This window comes from Grammomys surdaster, unplaced genomic scaffold (genome assembly GCF_004785775.1).
Source record: "Grammomys surdaster isolate TR1022 unplaced genomic scaffold, NIH_TR_1.0 120418, whole genome shotgun sequence".
NCBI lineage: Eukaryota > Metazoa > Chordata > Mammalia > Rodentia > Muridae > Grammomys > Grammomys surdaster.
Genome location: NW_021616330.1, coordinates 42,408 through 55,669, shown reverse-complemented (window position 1 = coordinate 55,669; position 13,262 = coordinate 42,408). Strand labels below are relative to the sequence as shown.

Genomic DNA, 13,262 nt, shown 5'->3' with positions numbered 1-13,262 from the left:
TTTTCGTCATGGGCTGAGAAAGCCCATTAAGTTATTATGCTAAATTCTTTTTTGTTGCTTACCAAGTTTTGTTGCTTATCCCAAGTCAGTTTTGTTTGATGAGATTTAATACTATATATTACTTGAGCATAGGTACTAGATGACCATCGAGGGTTTTATTTATATCCTTATATTATTTCATGCTTTGGGTTCTGGGTTCAAGTTTGACTGACATTTGAACTGTTGTTCTCCTTTGCCTTTATGTTGGCTTCCAGTCACATTGAGTGATTGTTACCCAGCACAGAGCAGAGCTGTCGTGATCTAACATAAAGGTTTTATCTTAGGAAACACGATTAGCTCATTTGTTGCTATGTCAGATGACTCTTGGCATAGGTTCTGTTTTTCATTTTTGTTTTTGTTTTTGTTTTTCCTGGCTTTCCTTGCTTTTCTGCTAGCATTTCATTTGTAGAAATTTGGGACTCTTTCCAGTCATCTCCTCTATTGCACATTGTATATACAATTAATCCTCCATATTTTTATTCTCTAGATACTTACAAAAATATCTCTTGTCTGTGATGTTTGGAAAAGTACTAAAAAAAAGTGTATCTTGTTAGATCACTTTTGTTTTGTAACAAATTATCACAAAATATGGCCACTTAAAACATATCTATTATCATTCAGTCTCTGATGGTTAGAGACAAAGGCAAGGCTCAGCCAGGCCTTCTGTGTCTCAGTGATTTTACAAGATTATGCAGAGGGCATAGGCCTGGCCTACAGTCTCATTTGAAGCTCAGCTGGGGACATGTTTGTTGCTGGACTCACTGCCTCACTGAGGAATTGTTGGAAGGCCCCTGTTCCTCGTAGGTTGGAGAAACGACTAAAGTTTCATGCTGTCTACTTTGTCGGGTTGGGCTCAGTTCACTGTAGCATGGTCTTTTCCAACATGGCAACTAGTTTCACCAAAGAAGGCAAGCCTAGAAATCAATTCAGGGAGCCTTTACAGAGACCAGTGTTGTATGAGATAATGATGATGTCACATCCTGCTGTTTGTGTTGCATTCTGTGGATTAAAAGTAAATCAGAGACAAAGAAAAATGGTAGGCGTGGTCATCTGCAAAGATGAGTGTGGAAATCAATGACTTTGCCCAATGCCTCCGCCATCAGCACAGTCATGAGGGGCTCAAAACCATCCGGAGGATGATGGTAACACTCAGGTTGCAGATCTGTTAACAGCTTGGCAGTTGACTCCTCCAGACATGTCAAGGGAAAGGAAAAAAGAAAGTACAGACTATCAAATACTGCAGGGGAGCCAGCAGCCATGTAGGCTCTTGCAGAATACATATTGTCACAGATTTTAGCTAACAGGTACCTGAAAATGCTTGGAGGATGGGGACAAGGACAAGACAGAGAATGATGAAAGCATTGAGGACAATGCCAAATTTAACTGAGCATACTTGAAAACTATCCTGAAGAGGCATTGTGGGCGGCTACACATGGGGCCCAGGCTGCCCTTCTAAAGCCTCCGTTGTGCTTACTCCCCCCTTTTAAAAACCAAAGCCACCAGTGTGATTCCCAACACCAGAGTTTTGCCTGTGCTTGCAGTGTATGCAAACGAAACCCACTGTATTCTACTGTTGTAACCATGATCTGCCTGCTCTAATGCCGAAGCATTTGGCTTGTTCTTACCTACTAACACAAGTCATATTGAAACGAACATTCCTGACATCTTCACAGAACATATATTCAGATTTCTTTCCGGTATATTCTTGGGAGTGAAATTATAGATATGACAGTGCACAATGCCTGTAAGAAATATTAATGAATAACTTTCTGAAGTTGTTCAAAAAATCCAAATGTTAACATCAGTATATAGCAGTTCCTGTTGGCTGTATCCTTGTCAAGGTTTGGAATTCTCCAACTTTTTCCAGTCTATGTACAAGTATCTAAAGATGGTCTTAATTTGCCTTTGCCTGATGGTTCAGTAGGTTTGGGCATATTTCCATATACTTAATTGCCATTTAAATATTATCTCATGAAATGCTCAGGTCTTCTGCCCATTTTCCCACTAGGTCTTTTTTCTTATTTGATCTGTAATAGTTTTAGTTTGTTGTTCTCTCTCTTTTTTTTAAGTGCTAGATACATTTTGTTGGTTATATTTATTGCAAATACCCACCCCAGTCTATTGCCAATACTTTCTCTGATATTCTTATTCTTGCCTTTTAATAAACACAAGCCCTTCATTTCAATGGAGTATAACTCATTTCTATCTTCTCCTCCTTTGTTGTTGGTACTGTTTAGAAGGCTCTGTCTAACCTCCCACTCTTTGACTTTGATAATTAGGGAAGTTTCATGAGAAAGCCCTGAACATAAACTGCACAATAAACAGTTCACCCCACCTCCTTCTTCTCTCTCCTAATCCTAAATTTGCCTGCTCCCTAACTGGGCTCCTGGGTCTGCCTTGTGTCGTGACCACGTGTCTGAACATCACTGCAACACTCTGGAGGAACTCTTAGGTGAGAGTTCCAGGGATCAGGCTTTTAATGAGGTGCCGTCATCTTTATGGGAGCAGCTGTGCCATGCCTGGGTTCTCATCTTTTTACTGTTCCATAGAGAGGTACACAGTAATGGGGACAGGTCAATCTCTCTGGATCCACATGTGCAGTGTTCCACTTAGGTCACTGACTCCTTCAAATGCTCAGACCAGCTCCCACCTACTTGAGAAGTGAGAAGGAGCTGCGAGCTTTCCTCCACTTGTTGTAAGAGCCCCCACCACCACTGTTTTCCTTCCTTTCTACTTTATTTTTGTCCTTCCAATCTCCACACATTTCTTTCCTTCAGACAGCACAGTTGCACATCTGCTCGGTGCAGATGTTTGAGACTGCTTGGAACAGCAGCCTTCTAAATTGAGCACAGCACGCCCTTTGCAAAACTCACTGTCACCTCACTGTGTTGTGCTGTGGGTTGGGGGGGAGGTGAGGGGCGCAGCGTGTCCCTCATGCTGCCTGGATGGCACCAGCTTTCCGCGGGCCACACAATGAAGGGTAAGGTCTTCCCGTTCACACTCAAGCTTCTTAGCCTGAATTGGTTTGTCATCCTGGAAGCAAGCTCTGTGTCTTTAAAAGCATCGTAGGAACATCTGTTTCCAATTTTCAGGCCATGATCATGGTGAGGATTTGGGTGCAAGTAGTTTATGTGGGAAGCAATCCCAGGAAATACTGTGAGGGGCCATCTACAGGGGGAAGGTGTAGAAAGGTACATTGATGGGTATAACTCATCAACCGCCTTGAGCAACAGACTGTCCCACTAGGGCCCCTAAGCCACGTGTAGAACATAGCCCAGAATCCCTCTCCCAATGGATCAGGGTCAGCCAGCCTGCATCTCTTATGGTTGATGATCCTGTCCACTCACAAGTCCTCTGGGGAGGAGAACAGCCATGCCTGCCCTGGTAATTTTGATAATTTGTCTCATTCTGAACACTTTGTCAATGTCCAAATGTCTTATTAGTACAGCCAGGAGTCCGTCTTTTTCGATGCCTATTCCCGTTTTAGTAGAATTGCTTTAGTTCTCTATTCATGGACGTTCCAAGTTTCTCTAGGTAAAATACTGTAATAATTTATGCCCAGCTCAGCAGAGGCATAAGCCAGGCAGGGAGAGTAAAGGCTGCCTCTGCTTTTTGGTCTCCTGTATCTGGCTCCTATGGTCTCTGCTTAAATCACCATCTCACTCGTGGGACCCTGGTCTCGAAGCTGCCTCTGAAGTCGGGCTAAGCCTGTTCCTGTTTCCTTTGTCAACCCATGGATATCTCCTTCACCCCGTGCACCCAGTGGAAGGGATCTATTTACTGACCACTCCTGGGAAGCTCCTCCAAGAATCCCCTGAGTTAGACAAACCTCTCTAGGAATAAATGCAGAAATTCCACTGAGCTGAATAAACCAGTTACATTTTAGAGTTCCAGACTCATGACCCTCTCTTCTCTGCATGTGTTTCAAATCCCAAATCTGAGCGGTGATTTCTCAATGGCTATGACCCCAGTTGGGACCTCCATCTGGGAGTGCTCTGGAGGTGCTCATGGTTGCTTCTCTTACCCTACAGCATCTGATGTGTGCTGGTCTGTGGTGTCTGGTACAGGGAGACACATCCTGCAAGACCAAGCTGGACCCTCCCCTGGATGGTACTGAATGTGGAGCAGACAAGGTAACTAACACCAGCTTCCAGCAGGCCCAGCAAGCAACCGCACATCTCCTGGACACCGAGCCTCCCTCCATCTGGAAGGCAGTATACTCTGCCCAGGAACCTCTGAAATACCCCTGAGCACTCTAGGAATACCCATGGAGCCCATGGCACACAGAGTGTCTGTGTCACTCCTTGTTTCTTATGAAGCCACAAGAATCAGTCGTTTCCTTGGTTCTTTTTATTAAATGAGCTCATTTTGTCAATTTTCTTAAAGAGGAAAGGTTGGGCTTTTGTTTTGTTTTGTTTTGTTTTGTTTTGTTTTGTTTTGTTTTGTTTTGTTTTTCAAGACAGGGTTTCTCTGTGTACCCCTGGCTGTCCTGGAACTCACTCTGTAGACCAGGCTGGCCTCGAACTCTGAGATCCACCTGCCTCTGCCTCCCAAGTGCTGAGATTAAAGGTGTGTGCCACCACTGCCTGGCAAGGGGAAAGGTTTTGAATGAGTGGGTATTAAACAGGAAATGAGTTCGTTCTAGCTAGGTTTTATTCAGCTACCTGGTCCTTATGAGAGGGTGAGACTCTAAGGGTGTGAGAGAAGAGGTGGGCAGGACCTGCAGCTCCACAGCTTCCTCTTTAGTCCTGTGTGCAAGCCTTCATTAGTTGGTTTCTTGTCTCCTCTGCCCTCCTCCTTTCTCCTAGCCCTTCCCCTTTCCCCTCCTCCTTCCCTTTTCTCCCTTCCTCCATTCTCCCCCTTCCTCTCCCCTCCTTCCTCTTATCCTCATCTTCCAGTTTTCTTTCTCTCTTTCTTTCTTTCTTTCTTTCTTCCTTTCTTTCTTTCTTTCTTTCTTTCTTTCCTTCCTTCTTTCTTTTTTCTTTTTTTCCTTTTTGTCCCTTTTCAGATAGAATCTCTGTATATACTGCAGGCTGTCCTAGAACTTGCTGTATATCCCAGACTGTCCTTGAACATGTGATTCTTCAACCCTCTCAATCCTTCACCTCTCAAACGCTGGGATTTCAGGCCCCTTACTACCATGCCTAGCTTATTGGAAGCCTTGAAATAATTAAAACAGAAAGTAATGCTTTGTTCTGATGTTATGCTTGGGGAGCACTGGGCCACACCCTCAGGGAAATCTGTTTTAGAGACTGGCTTCCTTTAGATCTTCAGAAAGGATACATCTACCTACAGCTAATCCCTCTAGTCCTCCATCTGCCTAGAGCAGGCTGGCCTAGGCCTCCCATGGCTGGTTAGAAGCATGCACCACCACATCTGCCTTTGACTGTTGTTTCTAAGTACTAAATCCAACCTTGAAATTCTGGCCTTAGATGCTGCAATTGTTGCCCTTCTGGAGAGAGATACACATGCATTATTCAGAGTTTGCATACCTTTGGTTGTGTTCTTCTGCCTTGTGGAGCTATCATTTCTTGAGAATTTAGAAATCCTCTGTGGAGTACATTCCCTGTATAAGTTTGTGGCAAGCTCCAAACTCCAGGGAGATTGCATACCAGGCTGAGCAAGAATTGGCTAATATGTACACCCTGAAATACTCAACTTCTGCAGAAATTTCAAAGTGGATTTTGACACCAAGAGGGAATCGATCCTCTGTGGGAGTGAGTGGCTTGGTTGAGCGTGGCCCCTCTGTGTGTTTCAGTGGTGCCGAGCTGGAGAGTGTGTGAGCAAGACACCCATCCCAGAGCATGTGGACGGGGACTGGAGTCCATGGAGTGCCTGGAGCATGTGCAGCCGAACTTGTGGTACAGGAGCACGATTCCGGCAGAGGAAATGTGACAACCCCCCGTAAGTTCCCCCTCAGATCCTACTGCAAGGGCATCCCACACTGTGGATCTTTTCCCCAATGCTGAGAATTGTCTTCAAAAGGGAAATAGAATAGATCACAGTCAAGTTCAAGGGCCTTGAGTGTATCATGTCATCTTACCTATGCTAAACAGAGAGCTACAGTGGGGTCCCAATGGGAGCATAAGCTGGCTCCATAATCCCTTACTTGGCTGTGTTATAAAGACTCCCTAAGACAGCTAGATGACAATCTGTCTTGACTGCATCATGGTCTACTGAGTTGAAGGTCATTCTCAGGAAGTGTGGAGACTTTCCTGAAGGAGAGGTTGACCTTCAACTTGCTGTTGGCAGATTTGGGAGCAGGTTTAACATGTGCCGGGAAGTATCTATGGATGGATTCAGAGTTTGCTCATCTAAGTCATTTTCACTGTTTCTCTTTCTAGAACTATCTGGCAGGAAAAAAAACAAACAAACAAAAAGGTATTTCTAAATTCCTTTTCATGGACTATGATACACCAAAGACCCTTCCTGTTCACCCCAGGAGATTTGCCCTGAAGAACTCAAGGATAGATTTTTGTGCTCCAATATAATAATTAACATCCTCATTGGTTTTCTCCTCCTTTGAACTTTCCCAGTTTTAAACATCCTCTTTGAGATCTACTTTCTCTCTTGAATGTCTTCAGTCCGATCTAGTCTATTTAGAGAGTAAGTGTTAAATTGTGTCTAAACATGAAATGGTTTTCCGCTTCAAAGTCATATGGATGACTAATAAGCAGATACCTCTCATTTGTAAAAAACCCAGATGTTCCTGCTGCATAGTTAAATCACAGGGGTGATTGGATCCTTCACTGCCCCAGGTGATGCCAAGAGCTAACCAATGCTAGGAGAATGTCCTTTATAAGGAGGCGTGACATCCATAGTTTAGTGGGTGGCCTAAAGCGATCTGTAACAATTGGTGTTATGTAAAATGTCTTTTTCAATTGAGAGACAGGTAATGTCTGGCACACAGTAGGTGTTTAAACTGTTAGGAATGACTTTCTTAACTGAAAGCCTAGATGACCTCCTACTAAGGGGGCAGGCCAGAGGGAGATGATTAAATACCTTTGGCTGAGTGGTGATATGTGATTGGAGGGTAGGTTCTTTTTTTTTTTTTTTTTTTTTTTTTAAACATGGCTCAGTTGAAAGTCATAGCTCCGACTCTCAAAGGAGAGATGTGGGTTTGGATTCATAGACCTGAGCTTTGACCCCAAGCTATCATAGTCACTGTCCATTTGACCTCAAGGAAAACTCTCCTGTTCCCTGGGCCTTAGTTTTCTCTGTAAAGAGTCCACTTGCATGCAAGAGGAGGAAGACCCAAATGTGAAAACTGGCACAGGCCAGTCTTCAAGTCCAGACATATTCCTTACACTATAGTCCCCAGTAGCTTCTACTTGTCCGACTGTTAAAAATTGTAAAAATCTGTGGGATACCTTTGACATTGCATAAGTGGTCCTTATCACTAGCAGAACCAGGATGACACCACCCACCTTGTCCAGTCTACCTCACAGAGCTGTACTGCAGCTCAGCACAGAGTGGGAGGGGCTTCCACGAGTGTGGAAGGCTGTCTGTGTTGTACTTAGAGCTCACAGCCCTTGGCTGAATACTGGTCTCCTCTGACTTATCACATATGTCAACCTTATCAGGTGATACCCAGCAAGCACATGCAGAGCCTTTAAATGTTCAACATTCCCTGTGTCCTGACATGCTGGGCGGTTTGATTTCTTTAGGTGACAGCAGTACTTGTGCACATCACACGATGTCCCCAGAGCTGGGAAAATGGTTTAAGCACACTTTTCAGGGACCAGTGTCACCCTGTTGTCTTGCAGTGCTATTGGCTAAGATCCTCCTGCAGGAGACAACATGCAGAGGAGACATTCCAGGGCTTTGTAGCAACTCACCAAGGCTCTTACAATCCTAACTGCATCTTGGCATGCCCTCCTAGTGCTCTATTCGAGTCTCCTTAAGACTTCCTAGTTCCTAGAATTGTGTTGCTGTGCCCACCATGGCTTGCCCTGCTGTGGGGTTCTATGTGTTGGGAGTCTAGTCCCATCCCTCCAGACCCAGTGGCCCCAGAAGAGACAGTGCTTACACCATTTTCTTTCACGAATTTGCTTTCTCAACTGGTGCTCACCACACCGTCATAAATTTACCTCTTCTTTACCTCCTGTGCCTTGTCACAGAGAATTGAGAGAGATAAAAGGACAGCCAAACACACTGGTGGCTGTGGGACAGACTGGTGCTTAAAATGTACCAGAAAGAGAAGGCCACTGTTCTTGTTCCTTCAAAGTCTGTGTTCTTCTAACAGATTTTTTTTTTTCCTGCTCTAAGTAAGCATTAGGAATAAATAATGCCAGGCATGGTTTACAGCAACAAGCAAAGACATACAAAACCCTGCCCCCCCTCCCACAATTCCCCTTACCTCAATTTCAAACCAGAGCCCTTGTAAGCTACACTCTCTTCCCTGCTTACTTCTACCCTCTTCGTCCATATCACCGCCATTTCTGCCTTACTCAAGGGCACAGCCCCATGCCCATGGTTACCCCCCCCCCGTCTCCCATGCAGCTGTCTATAACAAGTCAGGTGAATGGGGCCATTGTCACCACATAGCAATTTCCTGAAGCACTGTGGAATAGATGGGCTCTGTTGGCTATTAGCCAGGCAGTTCTGTGGAAGAGGCATCTTTTTTTGAATCCCCGTTGTGCAGATACAAAACAGAGTCATATAGCAGCTAGATGATTTACCCAAGGTCACACAGGTAAATACAATGGCTTGGTAATTTCTCTTTAAAAGAAGAAGGAGGAGGAGGAGGAGAAGGAAGAAGAAGAAAGAAGGAGAAGAAGTCCAAAATCAAGGGTATCCACAGGATTGATTCCTCCTTGAATGCCTGGAAGATTGTTTGTTGTATTTGTCCTGGCTTCGTAGCTCTGGTGGTCCTTGTCCTCCCCAGCTTACAAGCATACCACAGTCTACCTGCACCTTCATGTGGTCTCTTCTTGTCTCCTAGAAGTACGTACCACTGGATTTCAGGTCCGTGTAGTCTGAGATATCCTCAGCTTAAGATCCTGAAGTACATCCCCTTTAAAACCCCTTTTCTTAATACAGTGACATTCTCATGTTCCAAGCCACCATGTCTTAGGGGACCAGCATGACCACCATTCATTCCACCCCCACCTTGAAGCATTTTGTCTGCTCTTCAGCTACAATGGTCCAACCCAGGGCCTTCATCAGCACTCTCCTAGTCCTAACTTGCCTTTGCCATTCTGAAGATCTCAGTGTAATTCTCTTATCCCCAGAGGAGCCCCATGCCTGACCACCATATTTAAAGTGGGGTTCAGCTTCATTCTGTCTAAGCATCCTCCTAGCATTGCAGCTGCTCTGCCACTTATATTAAACTGAGTTTTGCTTTGTTCTCATTGGCCTTGGAGCTTCCTGTAGGCCTAGGGCAGGCTCCGCCTTCCCTTCCCTGCCTACCGCAGAACAGTGGCTCAATAAAATATGCTGGGACATACTGCTTTCCCGGGAGAAGCAATCTCTCTGTCTTTCCCAGGCCTCCATCACACATCCCTAATGTCTTTCTTCCCTTCAGAAACACAAAAATTAACCAAATTCAGCAGGCCAAATAACAGATCACCAATAAGCCCCCTTAACCTGTATCACCTTTTGGATGCTCTAACAAGCTACCTTTCCCCTGCAATGCTGTCACTTTAGCCAGAAATGCTCAGAAATAAGCCTGAGCATGTCACTCCAGCCTTGGGTATTTCAAGTTAGAAAATGACCTGAGTTTGCTCCTGCAATATTGACACCTTGGTAGTCAGTCTGCTCACTTGCTATGCGCTCAGCTCCATTTCCTGTTGGGAATGGGAGCAGCTTACCCTCTCTCCTTGGAAAATGATCTACAAGAGTCCATCTTATCTTCCCAGAGCCAGCCCAGGAAAGAGGAGGAAAACACGCTCAGACTTTGGGCAGGTGGATCCCAGCAGCCCTGGTGTTTCCTGAAGTAACTGGGTCAGCAGTGCAGGCACTTAGGGCTTAGAGCGTATGGCCTGATCTGGCACAATGCCTATGTGATGATTGTTACAAAGCACAGCTGATCATGGACTCTGTGCCAAGCTCTGACCATAACAACATATTCTCTGTATCATTCCTTAAATCAGACAGCTCATTGCCCTGATATTCCGAGAGGATGGCCAGAGCTCACCACTGTGTACAGCTTGGAACACTCCCATGAACCTCTCCCTATGGTTTTCTCTGCACATCCCTGGCTCCTTTCCCTCTCTATTCTGCAGCTGGTTTATTCACTGTCCAAAGATACTGGCCAGAGAACCCCCCCATCACTCCACCCTTTTTTCCTGGTCCTGGTTTTTTATAGCTATTGGTCTTTTTACTTCCCTGGACACACAGAGGTGGGGGACATCTATGTTTTTAAACCGGCTCCCTCTGTTTATTCTTTCCTCCAATTTGCATTGCTCTCAGTGAGAGTTAGTGGAAAATTCATCTCTGTTCTGGATTTTGATGCTGGGTGAAAGGCGGAGGCAGAGAGAAAGGCTCAGATGCACATGTGTCAAGAGCTTTCTCTGTCCCGGTACCTGCAGGATGACATGAAGAGCAGAGGAAAGAGGTTGGTACATCAGGACCACTGCAGCATTGTCACCCCGTGGCCACATCAAAGGGTTGGGGAAGCAGCTAGTCACTCGGTACTCAGGAGGGAAGGGCAGAGTAGAGTTCTGTGATTGTGCTTGGCTTCGCAGCCCCAGTGAGTCCCATGTGTACTTTTAATATAATGACCTGGACTTTCTATGTGTTCCTCATTATGAAAGACAGACAAGCAAACAAACAAACAAACAAAAACCTAAGTTGTCCATTCTTACCAGCAGTTACAGTCTGGCTTAGATACCTTTCAGAGACCTTAACACTAGAACACATTGCTCCAAGGTGCACCAGCTGGATCCTCTCCTAGCTTACCTGGATTTGTTTGTCCTATCCCTCCCAAGGAAGGGCAGGCCCGCCACCGCCCAATCTACCATCTCCTTATCTTTACTGGTTCTCTGTAGATGCTCAGGGCAGTCCGTGGAGCTGTGAAGTCGACCCTGGTAAGAGACAGGAAGAGCTTGGGGAGGATCAGAGGTGGATGACATACACCTTTCTCTCCATACTTGTTTCTCCTCAAAACCTCACTTCCTTATTCTCATTTGTTCTTAAACATCTTTATAAAAGCCAAACCTAATGAAAATTAAAACAGCCTACAAAGTATCGTTCATTAGCAGCAGGCTCACACACACTGTAGCATCCATGCATGCGTGTGCTAGCACCCTGCAAGTGAAGGTGCTGGCTCTGGGTGCCTGGATGTGTGACCACAATGACAACTGGCTTTGCATAGTGTCTACTCCATCTGTGCTGCCATGAGCCCATGGGTTTCCATTTGCTCCATCCCCTTGCTGCTACACACTGCCGTTGGTCTTCTCCACTGTGGACATTCTGGAGGGCATGTTGTAGCATCTCCTAAGGTCTAGGTTTCACTCACCAGCAGTGAAGTTGAGCATTTTTGTTTGCCTCCCTTGGATATCCTTTTCTTAGGCAGGGCCTGTTTAAGCCATTTTAGTTCATATCTGTCTAAGCTGGGTCAATGTTTAGAAGGTCCTGGAAGATGACGCTTTAAACATGGAGGCTTGACACCAGACATGCATATTTTTACATGTGTGTGTGTGGTCATGTATGTGTAGGTGCATGTCTGTGTTCATGCCTGTGGAGAGTGGCATCTGCCTTGATTTCTCCCCACCTTGAGGCAGGATCTCTAACTTAAATCTAGAACTCAACAACTCAGCTAGTTTCATTAGGTGTCTTGCTCTGGAGGTCTTGTCTCTGCCTCCCACATGCAGGGATTACGAACGGGTTGCCATGGCTACCCAGCATTTATGTAGGTGCAGGTGATCCGAACTCTGGTCCTTATGCTTATGTGACTATAAACCATCCACTGAGCCCTAGAGATGCATCTTTAAAAAGCCTCATTCCCAACTTCTCTGTGTCAGACCATCCTTTGACAACTACTGAGCAGTTCTGTGTTGTTCCCCATCTCCAGTCCTAGTTCATACACCTCAACAACCATCCTTCCCCACACTGAATCTTTAGTGTCTGCATCTGAAGGACGTGGCCAAGAACTTCTGGGTTCGTTTTTGTTTTTTAGGTTTGTTGGTTTGGTTTGGTTTTTAACTCAGACTGTCTTCTGTGCATCCTCAGGCACCAGGCTCTCACATTAGGGTAAGATTTCAACTTGCTGACACCTCTCTGTCACAGGGCCTACAGAGCCATGGAGCCTCTGCTGCAGAGCCCAGAGGCCTGGGCCTTCTAGTTCTCTGTCAGAATAAAGGATATAGGCCCTTTATTCTGCTCTCAAAAGGGAATGTCTGTTCTACTATGAACTCATTTTTAGTGTCCTCAGTTTTGCCTCGTTGTGCTAGGATTTTGTTGTCTTAGTCTTCTTAGATGTGTTTTGTTTTAATCCACCCTGAATGGCTTCAGAGGACCTCCAAGGTGGACAAGCGTGCCAGACCTCTGCTTCACATCTATCACAGGTGGATCTAGCCTCTCCTCCCTGCCCTTGTTGATTCAGCAAAACATCTCCCAAAGCCCAGGCCCTTACATCTATGACTCCGGCTTTGTCCAGTCAACCCAGCATGGGATGGTTGGTAAACTCCGTCCTACCTGTGTCATCCTCCATAGAACTTTTTCGCCACCACACCCTCCCACACCGACTCTTTATTGTCTCTCTGTGCCATGGATGAAGGCCTCCCTTTCCTAAAGGCTGCAGAATCGCTATGCATGTGGGAAGATCCCATCAATGGCCTGGTTATTCCACACAGTCTGTATGGTTGCCATCCCTCTCGACTACTGGAATGCTGAAACCATGAATAATGCCGAGCCCTATATATGCTGTGTCCTTCCTATACATCCAGGCCCATGAGAAGTTTAACTTTAAAATTAGGTACAGTAACAGGTTAATACCAAAGATAAAATAATCACCACTATTGGCTATAATAAAGGCATTTAATACTTATGAGTTATATATTTGTGGCACTTCCTATTTTATATTTTTAGACCATGTTTGATTGTCCATAACTAAAACTATAGGAAGCAACACTGTGAATCTGAGAAATCACCATACTGCAGCTGGACATGAAGAGTAAGGGCCCGTGTGATCCTGCCATACGTGGTAGGGGGAATTACTAGAGTAGTGGACCATGTAGCTAGTTGGTCAGTATTTCTTTTTTCCCGTGTTGGTCAGAATA

At 45.2% G+C, this 13,262-nt stretch overlaps 1 protein-coding gene across 1 annotated transcript in view; it reads left to right on the top strand.

The window, feature by feature from the left end:
• The first annotated feature begins 1,097 nt into the window (after positions 1 to 1,097).
• The window catches only part of LOC114635959 (A disintegrin and metalloproteinase with thrombospondin motifs 17-like), a 32,690-nt gene continuing 20,525 nt past the window's right edge, over positions 1,098 to 13,262 (top strand). The window contains exons 1-3 of the mRNA XM_028784303.1: positions 1,098 to 1,181; positions 4,071 to 4,172; positions 5,798 to 5,943. Coding sequence (XP_028640136.1) covers positions 1,098 to 1,181; positions 4,071 to 4,172; positions 5,798 to 5,943 — 332 coding nt within the window. The remainder of the gene's footprint in view (positions 1,182 to 4,070; positions 4,173 to 5,797; positions 5,944 to 13,262) is intronic.